General features: G+C 40.4%; 1 protein-coding gene across 3 annotated transcripts in view; it reads right to left on the bottom strand.

Annotated features, from left to right (window-relative positions):
• ADAMTS12 (ADAM metallopeptidase with thrombospondin type 1 motif 12) overlaps window positions 1-27,573 on the bottom strand; it is a 181,215-nt gene that overhangs the window by 109,657 nt on the left and 43,985 nt on the right. For all 3 annotated transcript variants that reach the window (XM_065047518.1, XM_065047519.1, XM_065047517.1), the window contains exon 3: window positions 5,061-5,235. In XM_065047518.1, the coding sequence (XP_064903590.1) occupies window positions 5,061-5,235 (175 nt within the window). The remainder of the gene's footprint in view (window positions 1-5,060; window positions 5,236-27,573) is intronic.

Genomic DNA, 27,573 nt, shown 5'->3' on the forward strand with positions numbered 1-27,573 from the left:
GTTAGTAGAGCCTGTTCCTAGTATGCAGAGGGATGCAGGGAAAAAGATGCTCTTCCCTCTACATCAAATTAATCTCAGTTACTACAATTCAATGTGTGAAGTTGCTACCCTAAGAATAATAGTTTTTGTGTTTGGGAGAAATTAAGCAAATTAAGCTGAATAGTAATTGATGTGGTTAAATACTGGGTAAACAAACACTGGAAAAATGTCAGCATCATTCTTTAAAAGATACAGAAGCTACACAGTATGTACCAGGGGTTCTGCCAGCAAGCAAGGCTGCTTAGGTTGGCCACAATGTTCTTCCAAAAAAACATAGGCTATCCTTTGAGAATAAAACAGTGTCCTGGGCTATTTTTCCTTCCTTCTTCCAAGTGGTTAAACAAAGGACTTCACTGTCAAAAGCCAAGACTAACAATTCATGCTGTACACTTGCAAGACAGAAAAAAATTAAGAGAATGGTCTGGCAGTATCAAGTAAATCATCAAAAAGCAAGACCATGAGTGAATAAAATCCTGCACTCAGACAGGACCTTTAGGAAGAACAACAGGTAACTTTTATCTAAACAGCTTAATGGCATTCTAGTCACCTGTTAAATGAAGTATGCCACCAAGCCATCATTCAGAAGATTTAAAACCCATTTTTTCACAGAAAATGCTGCTCTGCTCCTTCAGCTGCCCTCACGTCTCCACTCATTTCACACAGCACCCAGCCTGTGTCTCCGCACTCCCACCCCAGCCTCACCCCACCACAGCTTCAATGCAAAACTGCTCCAAATGCAAAATTGTCAGTTACAGGATTTATAAATCCTCTGCAGACAAGGACTTGGAGGTTCATGTACAAATCAGACTAATCCTAACTTCTGATCTGTGTAGCATCCATCTATTAAATCTTTTCAATGTCAAAAATAGGGCAAAGCATAAAGCAATTTCTATACATCTAAAGCTCCAATGAAGCAATCTCAGAGACCTGTTTTAATACCCTAAACCTTTCTTTCCTTAGTTATATATTACAGCTTCCTGCAGCAATCACTGGGTCGCTGTCTGAATAAACTCAGCTACCCTCTTTCTAAATGCCAGCAACCTGACGACCTCAACAGTCTAAGAAAAAGGATTCCATCTATTTGTATCGTATTAGTCTCCTCCATAGCACTGAGTCAGGAAAGCCTGCATTACTTGACTGCATTTTCATTCGTAAACTTGACAAAGTTTCCCCATTTTGCAGCTCACAGTCAAACCAACACCTTGTGGCAGACTGCATGAAAACAAACAGAAAGTAACTGAAGGAGATCTCCTATTCTGTAGAAAGGAGGATAATTCCTTTTCTCTTCATTGTATCCCTGAGCATTGTCAAGTTTTTAAGATAACCTATTTAGAAAAAAAATCCAAATCCCTAAATCCTTATTTTTCTTTCCTACAGGCATAAATTATTAGAAAAGTTATTTATAAAGCTAAGGGCCACTTTTCATATATCACTTTTACCACTTCTCACACAGATTTCAAATGATATAGTAAGAAAGAAGCTTGCAAGGTACGGTATTGCTATGCTGCTTTCAAGACTAGAACTCGGTTCTGCATGCAGCTAATGACTGAGTCATCTGGCAGTTGCCTTAGCAGCAGTGGAAGTATACAGCATAAACCTAAGTTTTAATTTACACAAATTTCTCCAACTACCAGAAACTGTTAAGGATACCACAAGTTATAAACTAATTAATATGATCATTGCAGGAGCACAAAAATGTAAATGATGCCAAAATATTGCTGTATGTAGATGAGACGGATGATAAGCAGGTTGGAGCCTGGAGGTTCGTGTAGTTGTTGCCACAGTAAAAGCTGTGAGCGTGCTGCAAAGGGCTTCTTGAAAAAGACTGCACAAGAGGTCAGCATCCTCTACATACTCCCTCCTGCACTAATTCCTCTCTTTTGATTTTGCCTATATAAATAGTCTTTATATTCCTTGTCTGACAGACAGGTTAGTTCTGACTAAAAAACTACTATTATTGCCATGCAGCTTTGTGTGCTGACTTGAAAGCATCCAAGTGGTTCAACTTTTGCAAGCAAAAACCACCACCACATTTTAGCCTGGACGTGCAAAGGGTTTCCCAAGCTTAAGTCTTAGAAATTACTCAACTGTCTTAGCTTAAGTTTAAAAAGCAAACAGAATCAGAGCTCAAATAAACAAAAGCAGATACTCTTTACTATGAATCTTTGCCAACAAGGTCAAAACACTTGATTTTGAAAACCAGTTCTTATCAGTGACATTGCAGGCAACTCTTCATCAGTTAAACTGCAGCCCAGTGGGTACAAAGCTAGGGCTGAGAATGCAAAATAGTCATGATTTAAAATCTGTAAAATAGAATTTGTTTGTACAATTAAATGTGACCTGTAAACTGAAAATGTTTGGCTTTAAAGGGATCCCAAAAGACATTAGTCTGAACCATCTGTGATATCATGTGGGTGTACCAGACTTCTGGCATCAAACTTAACAGCGTGAAGTGCTTGAGGTCTTGAAAAGGGGGAAGAGTCAGCTTACCACCTTTAAAATTTATTTATGCACCAAGTATTACCCAAAGCCTGTGCAGTGAATGTATTCAGCACAGAAAGCAAGAATTAACTCACTTTTCTTTTTTGTTCTGTATTTCACTCCTAACAGGAGCAACTGCTTTTTAACAATGCATAATGTAAACAGGAGATGACTCTGACTTCTTTCTCTTTTCTACCCTGGTTGAAGAGCTAGCTAAAACAGAAGCAAGATAATAAAACATAACACACAAATTAAGAGTTAAGGCCTTTACAGAAAACAATGATTATTCCTGTCACACAAAGGACAAAAATGCAATGAAGGAAATTCTTTATTTTCCCCATGCACTTTTTCACACTGATGAGGTAACTTTTGTGACAGTGAAGATTTTTCTTTCACCAAAAGCAGACATAGCCTCTACAGGCTTGTTGAGTCCATTAAACATAGAAACATAAATGACAGTATATTACTTCATTAATTCAAACCACATATTACCACAAGGAATAGTTCTGTCACATTAAACTGAATACCATCAGACAGGCACTTTAAATTCAAAGGCCCACTAGAGCAAACTTAGCTAGTCTAAGTGACAAAATCTCAGAGAAGCTACACTCAATTTTTCCCAGTGTCCAGGTACAGGCAGCCTTCTTCTGTCTCATTCTACAGGACTTTGAAGATATTAATGTCTATAAATATATAAAAGGTGAGTGCCACGAGGATGGAGCCAGGCTTTTCTCGGTGGCAAACAACGATAGGACAAGGGGTAATGAGACCAAGCTGGAACACAAGAGGTTCCACTTGAATTTGAGAATAAACTTCTTCCCAGTGAGGATGACAGAGCACTGGAACAGGCTGCCCAGGGAGGTTGTGGAGTCTCCTTGTCTGGAGACATTCAAAACCCGCCTGGACATGTTCCTGTGCGACCTCACCTAGGCGTTCCTGCTCCAGCAGGGGGATTGGACTAGATGATCTTCTGAGGTCCCTTCCAATCCCAAACACACTGTGATACTGTGATACAAGAGGTGAAAAGTGAGACATAGAAAGAAAATAAGCAGGCTACACAAAGCAGATACACAGCATGACCCCTTGTATCTCCTATTGTCTCCTCTCCATGCTTACAATTATTGCTTACAGATGTTATTTCATCCATAAAAGAAACCTGGATAACAGTAGGCAAAAGCACTTCCTCACTTTTCACAGGTGAATCTAAACTAATTCCTCTTTATCTATGCCAGTAGTCATCGGAGGAAACAGAAATCAGGGAAAAAATTTGGATTTAAGGCAAAATAGACATCAACATTAGAAATTCACGGCTTTTCAGCTTCAGGGTTATTTGTCTAACAAGTGGATATCTTTTTATTTGATGAAAAGTAATAAGGAATAGCATTCATGTTAATTCTTATGGCTTCCCCTTATCCTCACCTACCTAGTATCACAGAAGACTGAATAGCTCTCCCCTGACATTAGCTTTCTAGTTTTCCCCAGCTATCATTTCACACTGCTCTTGGACAGCGAGCAAGAAGTGCAAAGCAGGTCTATGACCAGAAACATAGTGGGGCTGAGCTGCTGTCTGCTTCTTTAATTTATCTATTCATATCACACAGCAGTCAAACTTCAGCAGTAGTCATGACTGAGGATTAGAAATTTCTACATTCCGCCTATTTTTATTTTTTTTTCCACCTCTGGAAAAGAACCAACTGCTCTTTAACCATTAACCTGTGAAAAACAGACAGGAACATACCCCTGAGTATTCTGCATCTCTATTTGTACAAACTTAAGCCTTACATCATTAAGGTTAGTATTCATTTTCCCTACTAATACCGCACCTTTTCTAAAGTTTGGTGCAGCCTCAGCTTGAAGGCTTCAAACATCAAAGAACCAATGCAAGATCTGCACATTTTTGGTATGAAGTCCATCAAGTAAATAATTTTACTGAATAAAGGAACTAATATTGTAATTACAAGATGTTAACTACCCTCTCAATACACTCTTCCTTTCCAGGATAGTGCATTAGTTTGTTTTCCCAAAAGACACAATGCTGAGCATTACTACACCAATATTTAAGATATTTTTACTTCTACCAAAAACACCTTCTTGTTGATGCCCTGCACTCTTTCAGAAACAAATAAAAGTCTTTAAATATTCTGGTAACTAACGCAGAGAATCTAGAAGTCCTAAATTTAAACCATAGATTAGAGGGGAGATATTTCAAGATGAGGATAGCATTTGGGGTAGAAAGCTTCAACACTGTGAAAAATATATTCCAGCTCTCATAACAGGGATTTAAGTTTTCAGAAAGCAACATAGATGGGTGGCTTCTGAGGTGTTTTGACTGAGATGCTCTCATTTTGCATAATCTCTTTTTACAGAATTTAAAACAAAACAAAACAAAACACACAAACAAAAACAAACAAACAAACAAACAAACTGCCAGAAGGAAAGTCAGAGACCACTGGAAAATTAAAGCTGCTTAGAAAGATGCACAAAGCAAGCAGGCAGGGCAAGTAGGCAGCAAGTAGGCAGAGATCCAGCAATATTTGTACCATTCAATCCACATGCTTTTTCTTTTTCCATCAGGATTGCTCGTCTTCTCCTTAAAGCATTTTGAAGGATATTCGCCCCATAGATAACATGGGGATGGGGTGTTCCCTCCTTCTGTGGATGCTTTTTAATGGGCTCAATGAAGTAATCCCCATGGGGCAGATGGAAATATCCAGTCTGAAAATAAGCACAAAAGAGTTAATCTCTACTGTCCAGTACTGGAATTCAAAGATAAAATAGACTCTTTTCATATCATCATCCCTGAGTTTTTCTCATAAGACAGTCATTACACCGCAGAAATACAAAACCAACAGGTTTTCAGCATTATTTTGCTGCATACGTCAAGATTGCTTTGTACCTCACAAAGGCATAACAGTCCAAAGGGGAACAGAAAAACTATCTTCTTCCTAATAACATGAAATTCTGTATACTGAGGCAGATGCTCCCATTTTGTACAAAGTCACTGAAAGGTCAAAAGTTAATTTGTCAAACATGATGCACTAGAAGGAGTTGTGTCTTGTTCCTCTGGTGTTTTGTATGCATTCCCCAGAGAACAAGCCCTGAATAGAAGCTGCTTCATAAATGCAAAGCATAATTCTCCTCCTAGCTGCAATTCCACAGTCAAATTACACAACCCATCAGATGGGCTAGACTGTGTGGTCCAGACTTGACTCAGACTACAACCTCCCCTGGCCCCCAGGCTTCCAATAAAAGAAATAAGTAGCTTTTCATGAATTATAGCAAGCTATTGTGATCATACAATAGATCTGCCTAACAAAGGCTGTAACTTTTTTCATGCTATAATCTCTGCATCAACCTCCCAGCTTTGATTGAGCTACAGGGCCTTTGACATCCATGATCCAAGAGACACATGCAATCAGACATGGCTTTGGTCTCTTGTGTCTTGGCATTTTTTCAGGGATTGCTAACATTGCAAACCCATTGTATAGCCCTTCCACTTCAACACATGCAGAGCAGTACTGAATCTAAAGCAAAGAATCTACTGACATCCCAGCCCACACGAATCGATCAGTTGAGGTATCCCACTCTTATGGCTCCATTTCCTCTGCACTTTCTTGCTGCAGTCAGTGCAGCCTTCTTGAATTGCTCTAGAGCAGGAAGAAATGCAGCAACACTGTATTCCTGCAGCTGCTGTATTCAAACCTAGAAGGACAGACAAATGTAAAGATTCTTTTGAAACACTCCAAGGTCTTATAGCTTTCCTGGACAGCTGGGAAAGCCACTATGAGGCTAAGGATCAAAGGGGAAATCCTACAAATAGAGGAAAAGCAGTCTTCAAAAATAAGCGACCATGGGATTTATGTTCTAGGAGCCCAAAGGCAGGTCAGTGAGATCTTCACACAATGTGCTTCGAAGTCCCCTCTGTCAGATACCTTCTGCCTCCAATCTCATTGTCACAGACTCAATACATCCCACAGCAAACTTGTACAAATAAGTAACTGTTATTGCTGTTTCATGGAGCTTGCCCAACAGTTCTTAAGAGCAGAAACTCCTTCCAGTTTTTGCAGTGCAATTCAAATTACATCCACAATGTTTCACAGGTTCAGGACTCGAAGTCACATGCTTGCTCATCTGGGATTACAGTTACTGTTTGTACATTCGTTTCATTTCTAAGAAAAAGGAAATCAAGGCCTTTCATTCATAAACTTGAGATCCAAAAATACTCAGGTTTCTTTTTCCATGAAGGCTACTTTTGACATAGGAGCCAAGATGCACTACAAAAGCAATCAATCCTGTGTTCAGATTGGATAAAGATGTCAAGCAAGCATGAATCTACAGGGCACTATGCCTATACAGAGGCTAGACCAGCAAATCAGTACATGTGGCTTTTTTTCCTGCTGCTCAAGGAATCAAAGCATGTCACAAATCTTTGCCCATTCCTTTTCATTCCACAGTATTTGACCTTCCCTGGGTATTCTGAAAGTCTGGCTTATTTGGCCTTAATTTCCTGTTGTGTTTTTTAATCCAGGTAGAACCACGAACAACCACCTTCACTGTAGACCCTGATTTTAGAGGGGAGGCTGACTAACCACTGCGTTATTGTGTCAAAGTTTCATCTCTAAGAAAAAAGGTCAGCAATCATATCAAAAAATGAAGTATATTAGTAGTGACTTTATGTCCCAAGCTGTCCCAGCAATGCTTGCATGTTAAAATTCAGCTCTCCATCCAAGCTCTGTATGGAGCAGAAGAAAAAAAAAAAAATCGTATTTCATACTGCACTTGCACACACACAGATGGCAGCAAAGGTTGTTTAATGAGCTAGCAAACAATGGCTACATCAGAACCTGGATTTAGACATTCCCATTGATTTTAATTATTGTTTTCTTGAGATTATAATTTTTCAGTATAGAATATCTGTTTTCACAGTCTTACAGCTTTTTGCTATAACAATTCTATCCCAAGCCATCCCTGTTCCAATACAGACACAACACCCCCAACCAGATGGCATTCTGTAGACAATATCTGTTAAGTTCAGCACCATGACTGCACCATCCCATCCACCTGTAGCAGAAATCCTGACAGTCTACCTCTAGATCTGGGTTGAAACTAGGAGTTGTCCCTCCTGTCCCCTGCAATGACTGCTTGTCTGCACTAGTTCATATATACTGTTCTTGTCACTGTCATGGTTGCACTTTCCAGAAGTGTGTGTGGCTATTTGACTCTCATCTACTGCATGTGCGTCATTCTTTACATTGACAGATAACTGAATATGCATACAAACACAACAGCACCGTCCTTCTCTGTATTGTAATTACTATGTTCCTGTTTGTCTCCTCTTTGTTATCTGAGACAACATCCAAGAGGAGTCTCCTGCACTTCATGTAGAAAAAGCGGAAATTTTTTACGTACCTTGGCCTCTGGAAGAGGCCATGTCTGTACGTTAGATCTCCCCTGACGAAAGCTACTTCAGGCATGTATAACTTCTACATGATAACTTCAACATTTGCTCTTTAAAAGAGGTTGATAACAGTGAGAATTTTCATATTTCTTGGTTACAGATTGCTGAATCTTGGGAAGATAAAGGCTGCTCCCACACCTAACACAGACTAGAGTCACTGTAGAGCATGAAGAAGTTTGAGGGCCTGTTTTACCAAAGAGACATGCTGGACTTTGCAGAGAGTGATCAACTCGCAGTTCAACTTGCCACAACAGCTCCTGACACCATGGGACTATCAGAAAATCACTGCTTACCGAAATTCAGCTAAGCCCGTAGGATAGCAAAACTAAGCTGGAGCTAGAACTATCGGTCAGGATAAAGCTCAAGAAGCACCCCAGGTGTATTTTCAGATTATGCACAACTCTCTATGGTTGGATTGGCAATACCACCGGGCACACCCACACAGATATTTCAGGCACTAGTGCAATGGTGTGTCCCCACAAACAACTTATAGGACAGCACAGAAGCAGATAAACCAGATTTGTCACCAAAGAGAGTGCAACTGTACCAACCAGCCCAATGACCAAATTTCTGAACCACAGACATGACATGTTGAAGTTTCTCTGGTTTATGCTCTGATCTCATGATGACCACTGAAAAACTCTATTAATGTCAGCCAAAAATTGGTTCTTGGGACAGGAGGATGCTTCCTTCACACCTGTTGCTTTCTGCAGGGTTGAAAAGTATCAATATCATGAATTCAAGACTACTAGCCAGTAGGCCAGTGTTCTACATCAAGCTCTTGGTTTAAGCCAACAAAGAGTTTGGGAACAAGGTACCCTTGCCTCTTTCTCATCCCCAAATACTTGTTCCTGTCATCAAATTATGGCCACAAGTCACTCCAGAGTGCAGTCCAATGAGAGAGGAAGGAGGAGCAGGGATACATTGAACCTGCATTGCCTCTAAATTCATTGTAGTGTGAGCCTTCCATCTTGATTGATTTATGGAACAGACCTGACGTTCACCATAAGACTGAACATACATACAGCATTTAGGAATCCTCATTGAAAAACTAAGCTATAGATCATCACTGTTGTGTGAAAGTTTCTCCTGTTTTATGTCAGTCTACTGACTAAAGCTCAGCTCTATTTGCAGTATCTAAAACATCTGCAACGAAAGGGCTGAGGTGACAACGTGATACTGTTTTTACACAAAAGATTCAGCAGAATACACAGTTTTCCAGGTATTACACCTCTAGATAAAGTGACAGATAACAAACTGTAACAAAAATATAATTTCCTTCAATGTTCCTCCCATGGATCCTAAATTCTAGTAGTGGTAGAATTCATTAAAACAAGCAAACAAACAAAACCACCTGCCTGCTCTGTTTGTAACAAATTCCCCAATAAAGATAGATCTTCATAAGCAATCTTTCCTTTCACTTGAACTTTGTGCTCTAGCAGTTTCTGAAGGAATTTGAAATTTGGATGAAACCCTCATCTCTACAATACAAAATTAGAGAAATACCATTACATCCTACATAGCATTTTATTGCTATCTGCACTCTGCCCCGTAAAGGGAGCTGCCTTGATGTGCTCCCTGATACAGGACAGAAATGGGATATTGTAACCAGGAGAGATCACCTCTCTCCGAACCCATCAGTCAGCACATTACCAAACATCCCTGAGTGCTCTGGGTAGTCTCTAGCCATGTTGCTAGTCTGAAATCAGTGCGTGCCTTGCCATAATTTATTATGTACCTGCAGTTCTCATGGTGCTACAGCATGTGGAGAAAGTAAGCTGGAAGAGAAGATTAAAACAGAAAAAGTAAATTTATCTGAATAGATTCCGTGGTCTCTATTACTACTCCCAGCCACCAGTCCAAGAGGAAATAAGGGTTCTTCAGACCAGTGTCTTCAGCAGACCTCTGTAAATGTGGTACAGAAATGGTCTATGTCCTGTGTTACCTGAAGTACCATAAGCCAAAGAAAATTTAGGAAGGCCCAGGAACTGCAGACCTTTCTGCACAGACGTGTTACACTCGTGACTGCAAAAGTAACTGAAGAGTGATACCAAAAACATTCACTACTCCATATCCTCTAAACATCTGTAAAAGATTATAGAATCATAGAATATCTGGTTGGAAGGGACCTCAAAGATCACCTGGTCCAACCTTTCTCAGCAAAAGCATGGTCTGGGGAAGATGGCCCAGCACCCTGTCCAGATGAATCTTAAAAGTGTCCAGTGTTGGGGAATCTATCTCTTCCCTGGGGAGATTCTTCCAATGGCTGATTCTTCTCACTGAGAAAAATCTTCCTTATATCAAATTGGAACCTCCCCAGGAGCAACATGTACCTATTATCCCTCTTCTTTGTGATGTGACTCCTTGTAAAAAGGGAGTCTCCATCTTCATTGCATCCACTCTTTAATTACTGGAACATGGTGAGGAGGTCTCCCCTAAGCCTTATTTTCTCAAGGCTGAACAAGCCCCATTCTCTCAGTCTTTCCTCACATGGCAACTTCCCAGCCCTTTGATCATCTCTGTGGCCCTTTTCTGGACCCTCTACAGCCTGTCCAGGTATTTTTTGTGTAGCGGGGACCAAAACTGAACACAGTATTCCAGGTGTGACCTGACAACCACTGAGTAGAGCGGAAGCAGAACAATTACTTCCTTGCCTCTGCTGGTGATGCCCTTGGTTATACAGACCAGCATCTTGTTGGCTTTCTGTGCCACAGCAGCCCATTGTTCACTCATATTCATCTTGCTGTCCACCAGGACACTCAGGCTCCTTTCCATAGAGCTGCTTCACAACTGGGTATATCCCAGCCTCTGCTGCACCCCTGGATTATGATTGCCCAGGTGCAAGACCTTACATTTGCCCTTGTTGAACTTCTAAAGGTTCTTGTTAGCCCACACATCCAGCCTTTCCATGTCTTCCTGTAGGGTGTGTCTCCCTTCAGAAGTGTGCGCTTCCCCACTCAGTTTGGTGCCATCAGCAAACTTCAGCAGGGTACACTTGACATGCTCCACTTCTATCATCTGAAAATAGTTGCACTGTGCGCCTAAACTTACCAGCTATAGAAGACAACACAATGTTTAGCTCATGTAAAAGATCAGTTCTGGATCGTGCCTCAAAACTTCCCCCTAATTCTAGTAACGTGATTTTTTTAAAGTCTAAAAACTTCTGACAGTTCTACTTTTACAGGACAAGAAGAGCTGATACCCTTCAGAAGAAAAGTTCTTCTCATTGCTATTCCCAGAAGTAACTGGGAGATCAGTTAGACATTTCTGTATCTTCTAAATCAAAATCCTTTATCCTTACTTTGTTTATCCTGAATCTATTTTATTTTTGACTGATTGACTGTCAAGTAGGAATTACGATTTTCATTCGCAGAATCACAGACTGGTTGAGGTTGGAAGGGACCTCTGGAGATCATCTCATCCAACCCACCTGCTAAAGCAGGATCACCAGAGCAGATCACACAGGAACGTGTCCAGGCAGGTTTTGAATGTCTCCAGATAAGGAGACTCCACAACCTCTCTGGGCAGCCTGTTCCAGTGCTCTGTCACCCTCAAAATAAAGAAGTTTCTCCTCACATTCAGAGGGAACCTCCTGTGCTTCTGCTGCTCCCCATCCTGTCATTGGGCACCACTGAAAAGAGTCTGGTCCCATCTTCTTGACACCCACCCTTGAGATATTTATAAACATTGATGAGATCCCCTCTCAGCCTTCTCCAGGTGAACAGACCCAGCTCTCTCAGCCTCTCCTCATAAGAAAGATGCTCCAGACCCCTCATCATCTTTGTAGCTCTCTGCTACCATCTCTGCCATCCAGTAATTCCTTGTCCTTCTTAAACCAGGAAGCCCAGATCCAGACACATTCCTGTCCAGAATCATAAAGAAGAGCAGACAGAAGTTATATATTAAGCTACAAATTTTTTAAAAAAATCCATCCATTACATAATCTAACAGTTGGAAGTATAAAGATCCTATACATTAGCACTAATTAATAAAATTATAATGGTTTAAACTCTGAGAAATGTGGTTCTCAGAAACAGTCCATTACTGTTAAATATATATATATATATTTCAAATGCTAATCTACTGGGGGAAACAGTATTTTTTATTCATTCAGTTTCCTGCTCTGGATTATAGAGAAACGTGTTACAGAGATACCTGTGTGAATGTATGGGGTAAAGCCAGTTAAGGAAATCAGAATGGGAAACGTACCATACTCACTAGCACTGCTTGCGATTAAGTGACTGTAAGAGTCTGCTTCCAGCACACAAATGTGCTCTCCAACAGCTTCCAGAGACTTCCAGCACTTACTGAACTTGTGCTTTGCACTTGCACTTCCATCCTGCACAGGCTGCACAACGAGAACTGGAATTCTGAGACCAACTGGCAGAAGACACCAGCAATCTTCACATTAAAGTTAATTCAAACCACTCAGAAACAGCAAAATTCCTTTTGCCACTTCAGTACTTCTTTAGTTTTGCTCTTTATATCTGTTCTTTTCTAATGCACAAATATAATAGGAAGCATTTTTCATTCAAAGTCGACCAGATTTCAAGCTATATATACATACAATATATGATTTTTTAATCAGTTTGTAGCATCATCCACTTTTGAATGCATTCACATGGCCCCAGAATACACAAAGGAGCACTATTATGAGGGCTTCATTGGAAATAAGCCAGCCTTATTTATACTCATTACAGAGTTAGTTTTCACCACATAAAAAAAGACCACAACCAAGTTTCCCTCACTTAAGCTTCTTTATTAAAAGCTACCATGTAAAATACTAATGGAACGGTCAGAAAATAGGAGGTGCAGGGTAGGAGTGGGGGGGAGTGTGTGGTATGGGTTGGGTTTGCCTGTGTGTTTATTTCCCTCTGTGCCCACAGGGGAAAATCTAAAGATCTAGCACTTAATTTTTTTCTAAATTGTTGTTCTTTCCTCCTTTAAATCTCTCCCTTCAGCCCAAAATTCTAACATATGGCCAAAAATGTTTCCCAGACTGTAAATGTAAGAGCTGCTACATTACTCAATGAGATTTTTAGTCCAAGTGTCTCATATTTTGACATGAACAGCTCCCTAGATGTGTCATATCTCCCACACTGCATGTCCTTTGCTAGGAGGACATGGTGATCCTGGGACACTTCTGACTCAAATTTTTCAACCAACTTCTTTGATTTCCACCAGAAATTTGTGTTATCCATTGGAAAGCAGGTATTTTTCACATATTTATTTTAGTCAAAAGTTAGGAGTTTTTGTCAAAATATATTTTCTGGCAGAATTTTTTCAATCAATTCCACGTGAGAAGCTGAAGCCAAGTCCTGTGGGAAGGGAAAAGAGCAGCTTTAGCCTTGGCTAAGGTTTTGCAATTGCAATGTTATCCCAGACAGGAGTGGCTGGAATTAGTGGGTGTATGTCAGGAAAAAAAAGGGAGGGGGGAAAAAACAACAATTTGCAGTCTGAAGCTATATAACCAAGTATGTTAACAATAATGCCAAAAAATAACATCTGTGAGAACAATATGTAACTCACTGAAAACAGGCATCAGTATTTCTGACAATACAGCAACAATGGAGTCTGAAAACATGTTGAGTTTTTAGAAGCAATATGAAACAAAAATAAAACAAGATGCTGGTTTTATCTTTTAAGTACTTTGCTCCAGATGCTTATTACAACTGTAAAGCATAGTAAGAGAAATTCAGTTTGAAGGAAATTATTTTCTAATTTAAGAAAAAATTGTGCCATGGCAAACATGCATGATCTGAGAGCTTTAGCTGCAAATAATCAAAACTGAACTGGTGAATTAATTTACCTGCAAACATTACACATGTTAAGTTTATTTTCTTTTTTCAGCTTATGACTTATTTGCTTTCTATAGGCCATTTTTTCTTCCCAATAATCTTTCTCTGAATCATCATCTGTTCTTATCTCAACCAGAACTCAAATCCAGTGACATGAGGGTGCACATGAGATTTTCACCTACATCCTCAGCTGGGAGGAAGAAATGTGTGATATCCCACAGTTTCCAGGCGCTTAATGGCCAGACATGAGTCCTGGACAATTCAGAGATAAGGGTCTTTCTGGCTGGGGACATACCCTCAGGAAAGGAAAAAAGTCAAGTTTCTATGGCCACGTCAATCAGGTACCATGCAACTACTTACAATACACAATCACTCAGCTGAGACACTTGGCAAAGAATCCTTACTCTAGATTATGGCATCAGCTTGCTGGTGACCACACTCAACTTCAGTTCTTCTTGTTACTGCACTTGAGCAGCACAGTTTAATTCCTCTCCCCACACTTTAGTGAAGATGGGGACTTGGATGAAGGTTATCTACAATCTGTTTCAAGAAGCTATGGCATTATAACTCCGTCTTTTATAAAAATGTGTACAAGCAGCAAACAGCCCAAATCTTGTGTTCAGTTGCTACTTTGCTGTGCCCCAGAAACAGTTCATTAAGTAATACTGATAGTCAGGAGTAATTTCTATGCACATGCAGATCACTGCAAACTTTGCATCTCTTACAGAATCTGAAGTACCCTGGCTATGTTCAACTCTACTTAAGGAAATTCTCTGTGAAATTAATCTGTGGGGATTTGAGCATGCTCACATGAAAAAAAAAAATACAACCTGGAACATACAGTTTTAAAAGACATCTTTGTTCGTAACTAAGGTCATGGCGTCCTTCACTATCAATCTTTATTGTCCATCCTAAAAAACATTTATTACTTCTTCGAACAATTTTCTGATTATCCTTAGAAGAAACAGACCAGGTGTCTTATCCACGCATTCACTTGTAGGTGCCCTGTTGGCTGCAGCTACATTTCCATTGTACAAATATCCCATCTTCTTTTCTTATGATACAAGATCCACAAATGAAGGATGATAACTGTGTGGCCGTGAGGCTGCTTAGAGCCTCGTCAGTCTCTGTGCAGGCTTCTGTTTTGAAATCTCCAGCAGTTCATGAGGAACATGAAGCTATGCTCCTATAGTTTCTGCACCTCTGTGTCACAGTGCCCAGCAGCAGTCACTTCATGTCATTCAATTCCCCAACAGTCTTTCAGCTTCCTTCTACACTCTCGTTTTCTACTTTTTGAAATATGCCCCATTTGATCTGCTTAAGCCAGAACTGTCCTCCTTTGCTGCATCTAAAGCTCAGACACACCATTAAATTCCAACAGGGTGAAAATTCATTGTCCATTAGAGCAGATTTAGTAACTATGCATTTTTATGGTCTTAAAATACAGCAAAGATGGCATTTAATAAATCTTACACAGCTTCCAGTGCTAGTGATATTAAATTGAAACAAGACCACGTTTGCCACAGGCTGAGCATCCAGCAGGGAGACTGCATGGCACAGCTGATCCTTAATCCATTAGCTCCAACACAGTTTGAACCCTTATTCTATTTACCAGTATGACTTCCACATCGCAGATGAGTGACAGACCAACATGGGCACTCTGAAGCCAAGAGCACTCCTGAGATCTGGGGCTCCTCCTGCCAACATTTCCTTGTCACTCTACTGCTGGCAAGTCCATTGTGTCTTTGGAAAAGACAATGTTGCGGTCCTTCAGGCTGCCCAGCCTGCCCAAAGCCAGTGAGGTGACACCCCACTGGGGCCAGCTGAGTGGATGGTGCTGAGTCTGCGCTCTAAGCCCATCCACACAGCAAGGTACGCCACTCCTTAGGATAAAGCATACCCAGATTGTTTTCCTCCTGCAAAAATCAGCGAGGTCACACAGGGCACTCCATCAAGCAAGGAGTACAAAAAAGCAGACAATACAGCCTCAAGCTCTACCTCAGGGTGAATCTAATAGCAAGTTAAATCTAAATTAAAAATCAATAAACTTTGCTATCCAGCCTGAAAGACACTCTTTGGTGAAGAATAACACAACACCTTTCTGATTCTTTGACTCTTCCCCTTATCCATACTTTATTCCTCCCTCCCTCTTCTCTCTTGTTTTTGTATTGGAAGTTTTAATGGCAACTAGTGCTGCAAAAAAAGTGAGCTGTTTCTCCAGGTGCAAGAGGCTTCCTTTGACTCTAGTCAGGGAAGGGTCAGACTCCAGCAAGTTTTGACTTCATTTGGGATCCAAAAACAATTTGGCAACTGCCAGTGTTCTGAGACAAAACAAGAAGTTTGCCCAGTTCCTCCAAAAATGACCTTTAGTTTGTAAGAGCAGGAAAGAGCAACAGCTGTTTTATTCCTGGAAAATACTCTTGGAACATCTAATTCATATCTTTCTGATGAAACTTGTTCAGAAAGCACTATATATATCCAGGGTACTTACATTGTACAAATAGGGTTTTTTTAATCTCATTAATATCAGAACAGCCTCTCATGATATGAAAATAAACACTATAAAAATGGTTTGTACTACCCAGGACTTGAAATCCCCTCTGAGACTTTTGATAGTAGAATAAGCTCTACAGCTTGGATTTGGAAATCAGTAAACTTTTACAATTTGCAAATCAGATCAAGTTTGATGATTTAAAGCTGATGTAACACTGAAGAGTGGAGATTTAAACACTGCATTGGCAAGAGGTTCCTTGCCTAAACTGTGTTTTCTGTTCACAATAAAAACTCAAGCAAGAAGATACACAGAGTGGACATAATGTCTAATCCTAGAGACAGAAAGCACCATGGCTGCTTTGGCTTCCTGCTCGCTTATATACTAAAACTAATTTCAAGCTAGTGAGCATGACAATGTTAGTACTGCTGAGCTCAAACTTTATTAGAGAAAAAGTGAATGCAATATTTTATCAAATGACAAGTGGCATTGTTTCTATTGACAAGTATTGTTTGTATTACTGTGACCCACATGAACCCTAGTCAACAGCCAGAAAAGCAGAGATACAAATGATGACAGCTGCCACAACATGTGCAGATAGATGGAAGAAAGCCCAATTATCCCATTTTCCAGTGGATGAAAGCCTGACACGAGCTTTACTCTCCTCAAGAGCAGAGCAAGGGAAGGTCACAACCCAACTTCTGCTGCTCCACAGAAATTATTTTGCTTGAAGAAACAGAAATCTGTTAGGAAAAGCAACATCAGACTGGACTACACTGACCTACCTGCTGATGCTCTTCTAGCTTTATTCTGTCCAGTCCAAAAGCAAGCAGAGATATCAAGAGCAGATCGTGTATTTTAGGTCTGTAGTTGTGACTATAGGTGTGATGGGAGAGAAGGCTTCTGTTTCTCTTCTCCAAACCCATGAAGCCTTTGTCTTTGCACCACAGAAAGGACTTATGAATGAATTTCAGCAGGCCTAGGAAGGGTCGTACCACCACTTATCATGAAAGTGCCACATCAAGTTGACCTAAAAGGCAACCCATACTGATGCTCTCAGTCTCTTCTTCACTTATCTTTATGCTTTCAGTGCCTTTCTAGAAGGTGACTTCCCCACACCAAAGAACAAGCTTGGAGCAGCACTGTGACATGGAGTTTCAGCTCCAGCGCCTACAGGAGGCATCATGGCTCCTGCTCAACAGCTGGAGCTTGACAGCCTCTACCCTTGTTTCCATGGGTGATGTGAAATAGCAGCTGCTCCATTTGCTCTGCACAGCCTCCCAGCAGGCTGAGAGCCATGCTCTGCCTGCAGCTTCCTGCAAGGTCACTGGGGAGGAATGAAGGGGGCAGGAGCTTATCGAAACCAAATACCTTATGAAACAGGAAAATTCAGTCCCCAGTTGCAGGCACCTGTGGCACATTGAGATATCAGTGTCAAGTGAGTGACACACTGCACAGAAAAGGTTACTTTGCGTCACAATCAGTGGTCATCCTGAGAAAGAGGATGAAATGGGATGTGGAAGGAGTTGGGAGAAGAAATGAAATGAAACCCTCAGAAGAAGGTTCAAACTGAGTCCCAGAACTTGGAAAACAATTGCAGTCTCCAGCACACTGCTGATATTCAGCACTTGGCAGTCTGGGAACCAGCACAATGATAAGTGGCAGTCACAACCAAAGTGCTAACTTCTGCTGGCCTGAGGCAAATCACATGCCACTCATTTGACTTTCCCCATTATTTCTCTCTGCCTGAGAAAGGAGAATAAAGTGACTTTGTGACCACATCTGGCACAGCACCATAAATGTTTTTACAAATCTAGTACCAGTCCCAGCTCCCATGCATACCAAAGCTGAAGGCTGATCGGACTCAGCGTTGTGTTCAGGTCAGTTTAAAAGCATAAAGCACCTAAGTTAGCTCTGAAATTGACTTAAATTCCCCACTGAAGCTTGAATTCTGATTGAAATCCATTTCTGTTGATATGAGAGGTACTGCGCACACACTGATGTATCATCAAAACTACTTGCACGCATGAGATGCAACAGCTTGCAGGTAGAACATTAACAATTCTTTCAGAGATGCAGCTACTGTGAAATTTCACTTATGCAAAAAAAACACACCCCAATAAGAACGAAAGCCTGCAAGATGAAGAAATGCTCCTCAATCTACTCACAGCCATGTTTCAGCTCAAAACATAGCACTACATATACATAATTAGAAACAAATCAAATTTGGTACAAAACCAGTAACTGAGTAAATTACTTATGCTACAACTAGTGTAAAATCTCTACTATTTCCAAGGCCCCCATGCTAGGGGCTTGATCTGATGAAATGCCAACTACAAATGCCTCCTCTAAAGTGCTGAATACTTTAAGGTCTTCCTGAAGGTGATGTGAAATCAGCAAGCTCAATGCTCTCCAGAGCAAGGCACTATACAGTGAGCACATGAAAGGGCTGGAAAAGAGACAATACCGGGAAGCAGCAAGCGCCACAAAGAAAATTGAGAGTTTCTGGCAATTTGCTGCTTGCTTTAAGACTAGAAATATGAAGCTTCAAAAGAAGCTGGCAGGCAAAAGAAGGTTTTTTTCACCCAAGACATGCTTAAGCTGAAGGAGCATTTGCCACAGAAAATTGCAAATCAGAAATGTTTCAGAGAGGTACCAGAAGTGGCTGGATAAATACTTTTGGGAATATTAGGCCTGCATTTTTAAACAGAAAAATACTACTTACAGCTCAGAAACAGACTGAATGGCTAGGAGATGTCCTCGTTTTCCAGCCCTGCTCTTAAACGTCTCTCCAGGAATCTGCTGTTGACCACTACTTCCTTCTGAAAGTCAGTGGCGTGCTCAACAAAGCCAAAGGTCTGGCAAATTAACATCCTCCACCAACGTGTAAACCACAATCTGCTGCTCAGGTGCTGCCTTTGTAGGAGATTTTCCAGTAGAAAAAGAGGCTTTCTCACTTGGGTGCTTAGCCTTCTTGGTTGCTTTTGGAGCCTTTGGGCGTTGTTACTATTGTGCCTTTCACACTTCAGGTTTCTCTTCTCTTTTAGTCGTAACATCAGCCCAAGATGCCCTTCTGGGACTCCATGCAGGACATGTGCAGTCCTTTCCATCTCTTTAGACTAGACCTTCTTGCCCCAGGCTGACTATAGGGCAGGCTGGACTCCTGGGCTGACCTGGTACTGCCACAGGTCTTAACTTCCTTTAAAAAGTGCCCCTTTTCCCAAATCATTCTTGGGGATACACTTTTGTCTGCTTTCAAAATGAAAATGTCTCCATTCTGCTGCTCACCCACAGAGATCAAAGGGATAGATTTCAATCTAAAACTGATGAGTTTAGGATTTTTATTTTTAAGTGCTTTGATAGACATGTGTTTGTTTCTTTTGCAGAATATTTCTGTAAAAAATAAGTTTTGCCTGTTGAAAAAGCTTTTTTTTTATTTGGAACTGACTCAAGAATTAGACTTTCCATCAAAATAATTTTTTGCCTGCAAAGAGATTGCTTTTGTTATTTTGGAATTACAACACTGCTTGGCACAAAAGCGTTTCATTTTGTCTTGCTTAAAAGCAGCAGTCAGCCTTGTAGGTTTGAATGGGGTATCATGTAGCAACAACAACAACAAAAAAAAAGACAATATGGAGAAGAACTGGGCTATATTATCTGAAAAAAAATGCAGAAAAACATTCTTTGAACGAGGCAGGTGCTATAGGAAAAGAACCCATCTTCTTTCTGTTAAAGCTCTGCTATCACTTCTTTTGCTCAATGGATGTTAAAATTTTGTCTTTAAAATTGGCATGTACCTTTCAGGAATTCAGAAGTTATGAAAATCCCTTTTAACTTGTAAGAAAAAAAAAGGCACAGATGTTCAGCATTACTAAGAATCCAGCAGCTTGTTTCCTTAGGATGTATCGTACTTTTTATTTGAAACTAATACAGTGATATGTAGGAAGATATACAAAAGAACAAGAAAATAATTTTTGTACAGATCAGGCAGATGTTTGCAGATGAAACACCTTCCCAAAGGCATGCTCATAGTTCTGTAGAATAAAATGTTTCATGGAAAAAGTGAAAGTTTACTCAACCCTAAAACTCTCATTCAGCATGATTCTTCCTAGTCTGAGAATGCTGAAAATTCAAAAACTTGATAACAATGGAAAGAAATAGAAGATAACAGGTATTAGATGACATACAGTCCTGACAGAACTCAAATGCACTTAGAAGTTCTTTAAACAATAGGTATATTTGGCTCATAAAAATCTCATTAGCTTTCGGGGGGCCAGATGACTGTTTGGAAAAAATTCTAGAAAGGAATTCAGGACAGAATGACTGATAATTCAACCCTAACAAAGGTGCACTCACAAAAAATGGTATGTACAATGAGCAATTCATTCTGCTCTCACTATTAGCCAGAATTGCACAGCTCAACACCAGAATTTTACCACAGAAATGCTTACAAATGAGAGATGAGATTGTTGCTTTTTAAGAGAGACATTTTTTAAAGTAGAATTTTTTTACAGGATGATGCCATATCATGACAGAGGCACTGAAGCAGCAGTAATGAAAATACCGTCATTGAAAAACAAGAGGTTTTCAGTAGACAAGCAAAAACTCTTTTCTTTCCTCCTCAAAACAATTCAGGCGAGATTTCCTCAAGTTGATGTGTTGCTGTGTCAGTGCTATGTCTTTCTTCCTTCCAACAATGAAAAACAGAAAACACACACTGAACTAAACACATGCCTTGCTCAACCTCCTTGATTTATTGGCAGCAGGAATGAATCCAACAGCCTATATCACAACAAACTATGTGAAGATTCCAAAGGCAATGAATAATTCCCTCTAGGCTCAGATGCGAAACACATGCATTATCTCCTTCCTTTCTTTTGCCATTTTACAATATGTTTGACCTTGCTCTATGCTCAGTACTCAACACACTTACAGATCCACAACAAGTGTTTTGTAAAAGATGACTTTCGAGGCAGGTTCTGGCAGAGCTGACCTGGAAAAACAGAGGTGGTTTAGTGGAACTGGCTGTTAAAAGCCACTTTTCAGTAGGCTTCTTTCCCCAGCACTGCTGGCTGTTTTCCAAGAGCTACAACACCTGCTCCTAGCCCAGGATGCAGGTTCTTCCACAGACTGGCTCATCCCCACAATTTTCTTCAAAACATCAAGATTTACAGATGCCTTGTTACAGCTTCAACAGGTCTGCCCGATGCTGCTCAGATGGTAACAGCTGTCCTTCCCCTGTGACTGCCCACCCAGCGTCCAGCTAATCTCCTCCTCAGGCTCTAGACCTCCCTGTGAACTTACTGCCAAAACTGTCCAAAACCCTGCGGTCAGTTTCCCTACATAATCTGATCTGATTAATTTGGCACAGCCTTTGATTACCTTTCAATGAGAAGCATTTCAGAATATTTAAAGATAAGAGCTTTGTTTTTCTCTTCAGTCAACTTAGTTTTCAGTCTTTTCCAAAGTTTTTTTCCCCATAGTTCAAGTCTCAGCTCCAGGGAAGCTGCTGGGATTTTCTTGTCTGCTGTCCTTAAATAATAATTCTGCTAATTCAGGAAGACTGTAACACAGCTGCAGAAATGAAAGATTAGCTCTAGCTCCAGTGTTTGAAATCATGTCCAGCTCTCAGCCACAGCAGTGCGAAGTACAGAAAGCACATAAAGGAAGGACAAGCATAGGATGCAGTTATACACACACACACACACACAGAGCAAAATAAAGCACACATGGAACATGAGAACTACAAAAAGGACCTCAGTTGGATCCCTGCAATTATAAAGAAGAAGGTTCGAGCAATTGCACGCTACAGCTAGACTAGAACTGAGAACTCTTAGCACAGCAATTTTTAATTAATCCTCGACTTGCAACAAACCAGCAGACCTTTGTCTCATTCTATTGGCAATGCATAAACAAATAAAAGTCATTTTAACTAAATTTGCAGTCCTCCAGATGCAACAGTTGTTAAAAATATTTAAGTTAGTGTTTTTCAAAGTGTAGATAAATAATTTTCATCTACAGTCATAAATCCTTTAGAAATAACATACTTGAGCTTGCTGCAAATATGCGTGTCTGTATATGAGAAAGAGAGAGAGAGACAGAAGTTCAGAGCATATGAGCCTATTTTACTGATCATCTGCCATGGATCCCTCATACATACAGGTTCCACAAGGATTTTTTGTACGATACAGTGTAAGCCACAGCTGAATTATCTGTAAGACTAACAGCCAAAAAATGGCAGATTCTGGCCTACTGACACTAATACCCAGTGGCAAATGCTGCCCCACTGGTGAAACACACCATCTGCACATTTTGGGACCATTTGCAAAATTGCTGGGATCTGCCAGTTGGGTTTCAGAACTAAAAGGCTGAAAAATACCTCAGAATCAAAAAGAAAACTACATTCAAAAGTAGAACACCAAAATCTATGTCAAATGTACCATTTCCAAACTGCACTCATCCTGCTGCTTTTTGTTCTGAAGTCGGCCTTACAGGAATGAATAAAGTTTTGGTGACGTTTATACAGAACTTAAAACAATGCCTGTGACTCAGAGAACCAGTCCTAGAGCCATGTGAACTATTACTCTTGATAATAATAACAATAAAAATGAGTAATACCCAACAGAAGTAAAATTTATTTTACTGCTTGGGCTCCCTTTAGAGATATGGCTTGAAAAAACATCTGACAAGCAATACCATGTACACCCACTTGCCACAATGGAGCACGTGTGTGTCCTTACAGACCTCCCTCCGAGTTTCAGCAACATGAAATATCCATGTTACAGCCAAAGCTCCAAAGATCTCACAAGTCCTGCATTATCTCTTTAGGTACCCAGCAAACCCTCTGGGTGGTGGCCAGGATCACTATTTATCACAAAAACCTGCTTTCTGTAAACCTCTATGACAAGCCACCAATTAAGTGATTATTTTAACACTTGACAGACTCCAGAATCTCTTAAACACACACTAAATACAGAGGAAACAGGAGCATACTAGAAAGCCAATCTGTTACAGAGGCAATTGTCTGAAGTTTATCTGTGTACCAAATTATTTACATTTGTATACAGGCCACTTCTGATCCTCCAAGCATAGCAATGCATTAGTCTCCTTTTAAACTGTAACAAGTTCTGTGGTGATCTTTTTCATTTATGTGGTTTAACTTTGCAACACTTACTACTTTTCAAACAAGGTGTTTCCATATTTCCATAAAAGCTTCATAATCCCTATGCTGCAAATTAAATATATTAAAAAGATTAAATATAATCTTTTCCTGGGTAATTAAAATCAGGCATCTCCTTGGTATTAAAAGTAGTTGCCAAGCCACCTTCGATGAGATTTGGAAACTTGTGGCAGTCAGTTAAAGTCCCCAGAGACTTGAAAAAGGGAAAAATTGCACCCATTTTTAAAAAGGGTGGAAAGGAGAACCCTGGGAACTATAATACAAGCTCATTAGCCTCACCTCTGTGTTTGGGAAGATCATGGATCAGATCCTCCTAGAAGCTATGCTAAGACACATGGAGAACAGGGAGGTAATTCAGGTCAGCCAGCACGGGTTCATCAAGGGTAAGTCCTGCCTGACCAACCAAGCAGCCCTCTGTGATGGAGTGACTACATCAGTGGACAATGGAAGGGCTTACATCCCAGGCGAATTCCCCAAATGCTACTGGAGTTAGTGCTGTGTGTGGGATCCCAAACTGAATTTCTGTGGGGTGGAAGAAGCTGAATAGAGCTGGACAGGAGCAAGAAGCCTTCTGAAAGGCAAATACTTCAGCCATACTGGTGCAAGGAATATCCTTAAACTCTTCTTTCCTCTTTTCATGTTTCCTTTACTCCTTCTAAAACTGCTTTGGTAGAACTCAGCCCTTTCCCATTGAGACACCAAAGCATCTTTGAAGATTCAGAGATTTGAATGGATCGGAAGAGTCAAGCCCACACAGAGGGCGGGGGAGCAGAAAGTGCTACTACACAGAGCCCTTGAGCTCATGAGAAGTTCTGCTGCTTGTCCATAAGCAAACCCAGTGAGGGTATTGCAAGCTGCCATGAACAGAAAACTCCAGGGTTTGTGTACCATTATGTAGCACTGAAGAGCAGGAGGATGTTTTGACAAGCCTTTTGCTTGCCACAGACTAAGATCTCCTGGCTCAGTGTCACAGCACAGCAGTGACTACTAACTGGAATTAACACTACCACTTCGACAACATCAGTTTCTGATCTCATATCACCACACACATAACTCTTGAGTTGTGCTGCCTTTTGTGATTTTGTCTATGGAAAGAGACAGGCATCTCCCGAGTATGATTGACACCATGAGCCACAGAAGGACCACAGATTGAGGAGATGTCTAATGTAAAATCTCAGTTAACAAGTTAGGAAGATTCTAGAGTGAAATAGTCAGGGTAACTTTGTGTGGTAAAAGGAACAAGAATTAGCAGAGGCAGGCAGCAGAAATCAAAACTGACACTGAACTGTTAGCATTGCCTAGTTTATTCTGCATTTGTAATTGGCTCGAGCTGAGGTCTTTTGGCAAGGCCAACATGATAGAATAAACACATCCCAAGTAGCGCTGCTGTCCTGCAGTCCCCCATGAATATGGAGGGGCACAACTGGTAACCTAAGCAAGGGATTTATGCAGGCAGGATTTTGCAGTAAATATCAAAGGTTTTTCTCTGATCTTTTGAGAAACTTTTGAGCCTCACAAGTGTAACTTTTTCAGGCCTTCTGAGTTTGAGAGCATGATTTAAGAGACACTTAACACATTGAGATCCAATGATGATTCCACAGAAAAACAATTTAGCTTGCTAGAAAAATTTCTGTGTGGTTTGTTTTGTTTGTTTGTTTTTTAAAATACTGGATTCAGCCAATAGCCAGGAGTAAAAATAGTTTCAAATCCTTTCGTGGTAGCTCAATACACCAGCACCCAATCAGTGCACCTCTGCGGAGTACTAACTCTTGAAGATTCGAGAAAAGGACTGTCTTTGTCTGTTTGAAGTAGAAAGGAGCAGCTTTCCTTCCCAGACAATGACAGCTAGGCCAATCTGCCCGTGGGTGGTTTAATTAAAGATCTCTAATCTCCTGGCATTGACTAGCCATGTTTCCCCATCCCTTTTCTTCACTGATAAATCATTTGTTACCATCACAATCAGAAGCATCTGCTCTCTGTCTGAGGGAAAAACACTATTCTCTTGTAACTGGCAATATATAGAACGCAATACTTGGAAGGGTCTTTTTTATTCTGACATGCAAGTCTGGCTGACTTGCATTTTGATGCAATACACGAAGTAACAAATAACAGTACAGAGTCAAAATAAAATCAATTGCTCATATGCTGTATTATGAAGCTTCTAGCAATGACATGAAACAGAAGGGAATTTAAAAAAGCAAGAACAGCATGAAGACTCATTACGTGTAGCCTTACAGCAGGAGAAGCAAGTAAATTTCCCAGTTCCAGCTAGCCATCAGTCTAAATCATGACCAAACACACTTATGCAGTTACTGTGCAATAATGGTCTTGTTTATGCTCTGATTCTTGTCTAAACTATGCTTCCTGGGAGTTTAATGTAAATCTAGTAGAGTACAAAAATTGCTATCAGTGGGAACTGGATTGCAGTGAATGCAACAGTGACTGAGAAGACTCCTGACAAGACTTGGAGGGTCAGTGATCCCAAGCTGAAACACATGTCACAAGCACAAGTTTCAAAAGCAAGAGAGAAACCAGATCACTGGTTGTGAAAGGAAAGGGACTTACACTGCCATCAGCCCACATTATTGCAGCAGGATGACTGCAGAGTCTTCAGAAGCATCTCTGAAGTAACTCAGAAGATCCTACTCAGCAAAGCCAACAAGCAACTACAGATTTTGTGGCTACGTATTACTTGTTTACAGGACTGTAACTTCATGTAAAGCAATGTTTACTTTAGTGCTACATTAGGGGACAGGCCACATATTGACTTACTTCTTAGGGAGACTTTTCATTGTTGCTTTTATCCCTTCAGGTTCCCTCCCTGCCCTCCAGTGTCTTGTCTCTGGCACCATGGACTGGCAAAGCTGGTAAAAATGAGTCCCAGATGTTAACCTTGTTCTTAAAAGCAGAAACAAATTAAAAACCAAAAATCCTCCCAGTGCTGGGCAGATTGGATTCAATGAGTTCCACTCATAATTTAGTATTTTTTCAAGGCCAAAATCAAATTCCAGATGTGGCACTCATCTGGCCAAATGTAAACATATACCTCTAAGCTTGTGCCCTCAGGACCTCTTTCATAATCAATGAAGAACAGCAAGTTCATCTGATCTGAACCATCAGTCTTGGGATGAGTCAAGCTGCACCTGAGAAAGTGTCCCAGAAGTGTCCTTCCTCTTCATTGGCCTCATTGTTGGTCTGGACAAGCTGAGGGGTGGACATCTACACATGAGACACTCATGTTTGGTCACATACATCTCATTTACAGGGATTTGGGATACCACTGGAGTATTCTGTTTTCCACATAAGGGTTTGCTTCCCACCACAGCTACACTCACTTGTAAAAAACAGACTCCTGCTAAGTCTGTATTGCTGTGTGAAGTTCGGACACCTGGGGCACAGCAGCTCCATCTAATTCATGTGAAATTCAGCATGTGTGCATAACACTGCAGCCCAACAGGCACTGCTGAGGTGATTTCTTAAGAAAGATATCTTAAGAAAGGATAGAGATTCTGGAATATTTTTTATTTCCAAATTATTATCATTTGCAGTAAGTCCTCACCAGTCCAACTAATAAAACATGTAAAACCGTAAAGTGGTGGAAGCAAACTATAACAAGCATTTCATTGGGAAGTTGTCCTGGTTTTGCCTAAATATTCTCCTTAACTTACATAACTGAATCTCTCTCCTGCAGTGGAATTTTTTTTTCTGCAGCTTTTTGATTTTTTTTTTTTTCCTTTTTTAATCTAGGGTTTTATAATTCTATTATTTTCATTTATTTCTTTTTTAAGATCATTTCATAACATTGAAGTTGCAGTAAATAAAATACTGTACCAAACAGTTGATCCACCATGTAGTTCCTATACCTCCATGTAAATTTTTGCTGCTATGAATGTCATTACTCAGAAAATATGACCTCCCTCCACTGTCTTTATTACTACACCTCAAAACGCAGACCTGCAAGAGATTAGATTTTTCTATCCTGTTCAAATCCAGCTGAATTACAGCACTAATTATCTTTAGCAAATTGCAGCAATAAAGAAATAAAAAATAACAAAGTAGTTTGTAAAAATGACACTCCATAAATACCAAAAGATGTTACCCCAGAATGACATCATTCCATCAGTAC

The sequence above is a fragment of the Columba livia genome, chromosome Z (assembly GCF_036013475.1).
Source record: "Columba livia isolate bColLiv1 breed racing homer chromosome Z, bColLiv1.pat.W.v2, whole genome shotgun sequence".
NCBI lineage: Eukaryota > Metazoa > Chordata > Aves > Columbiformes > Columbidae > Columba > Columba livia.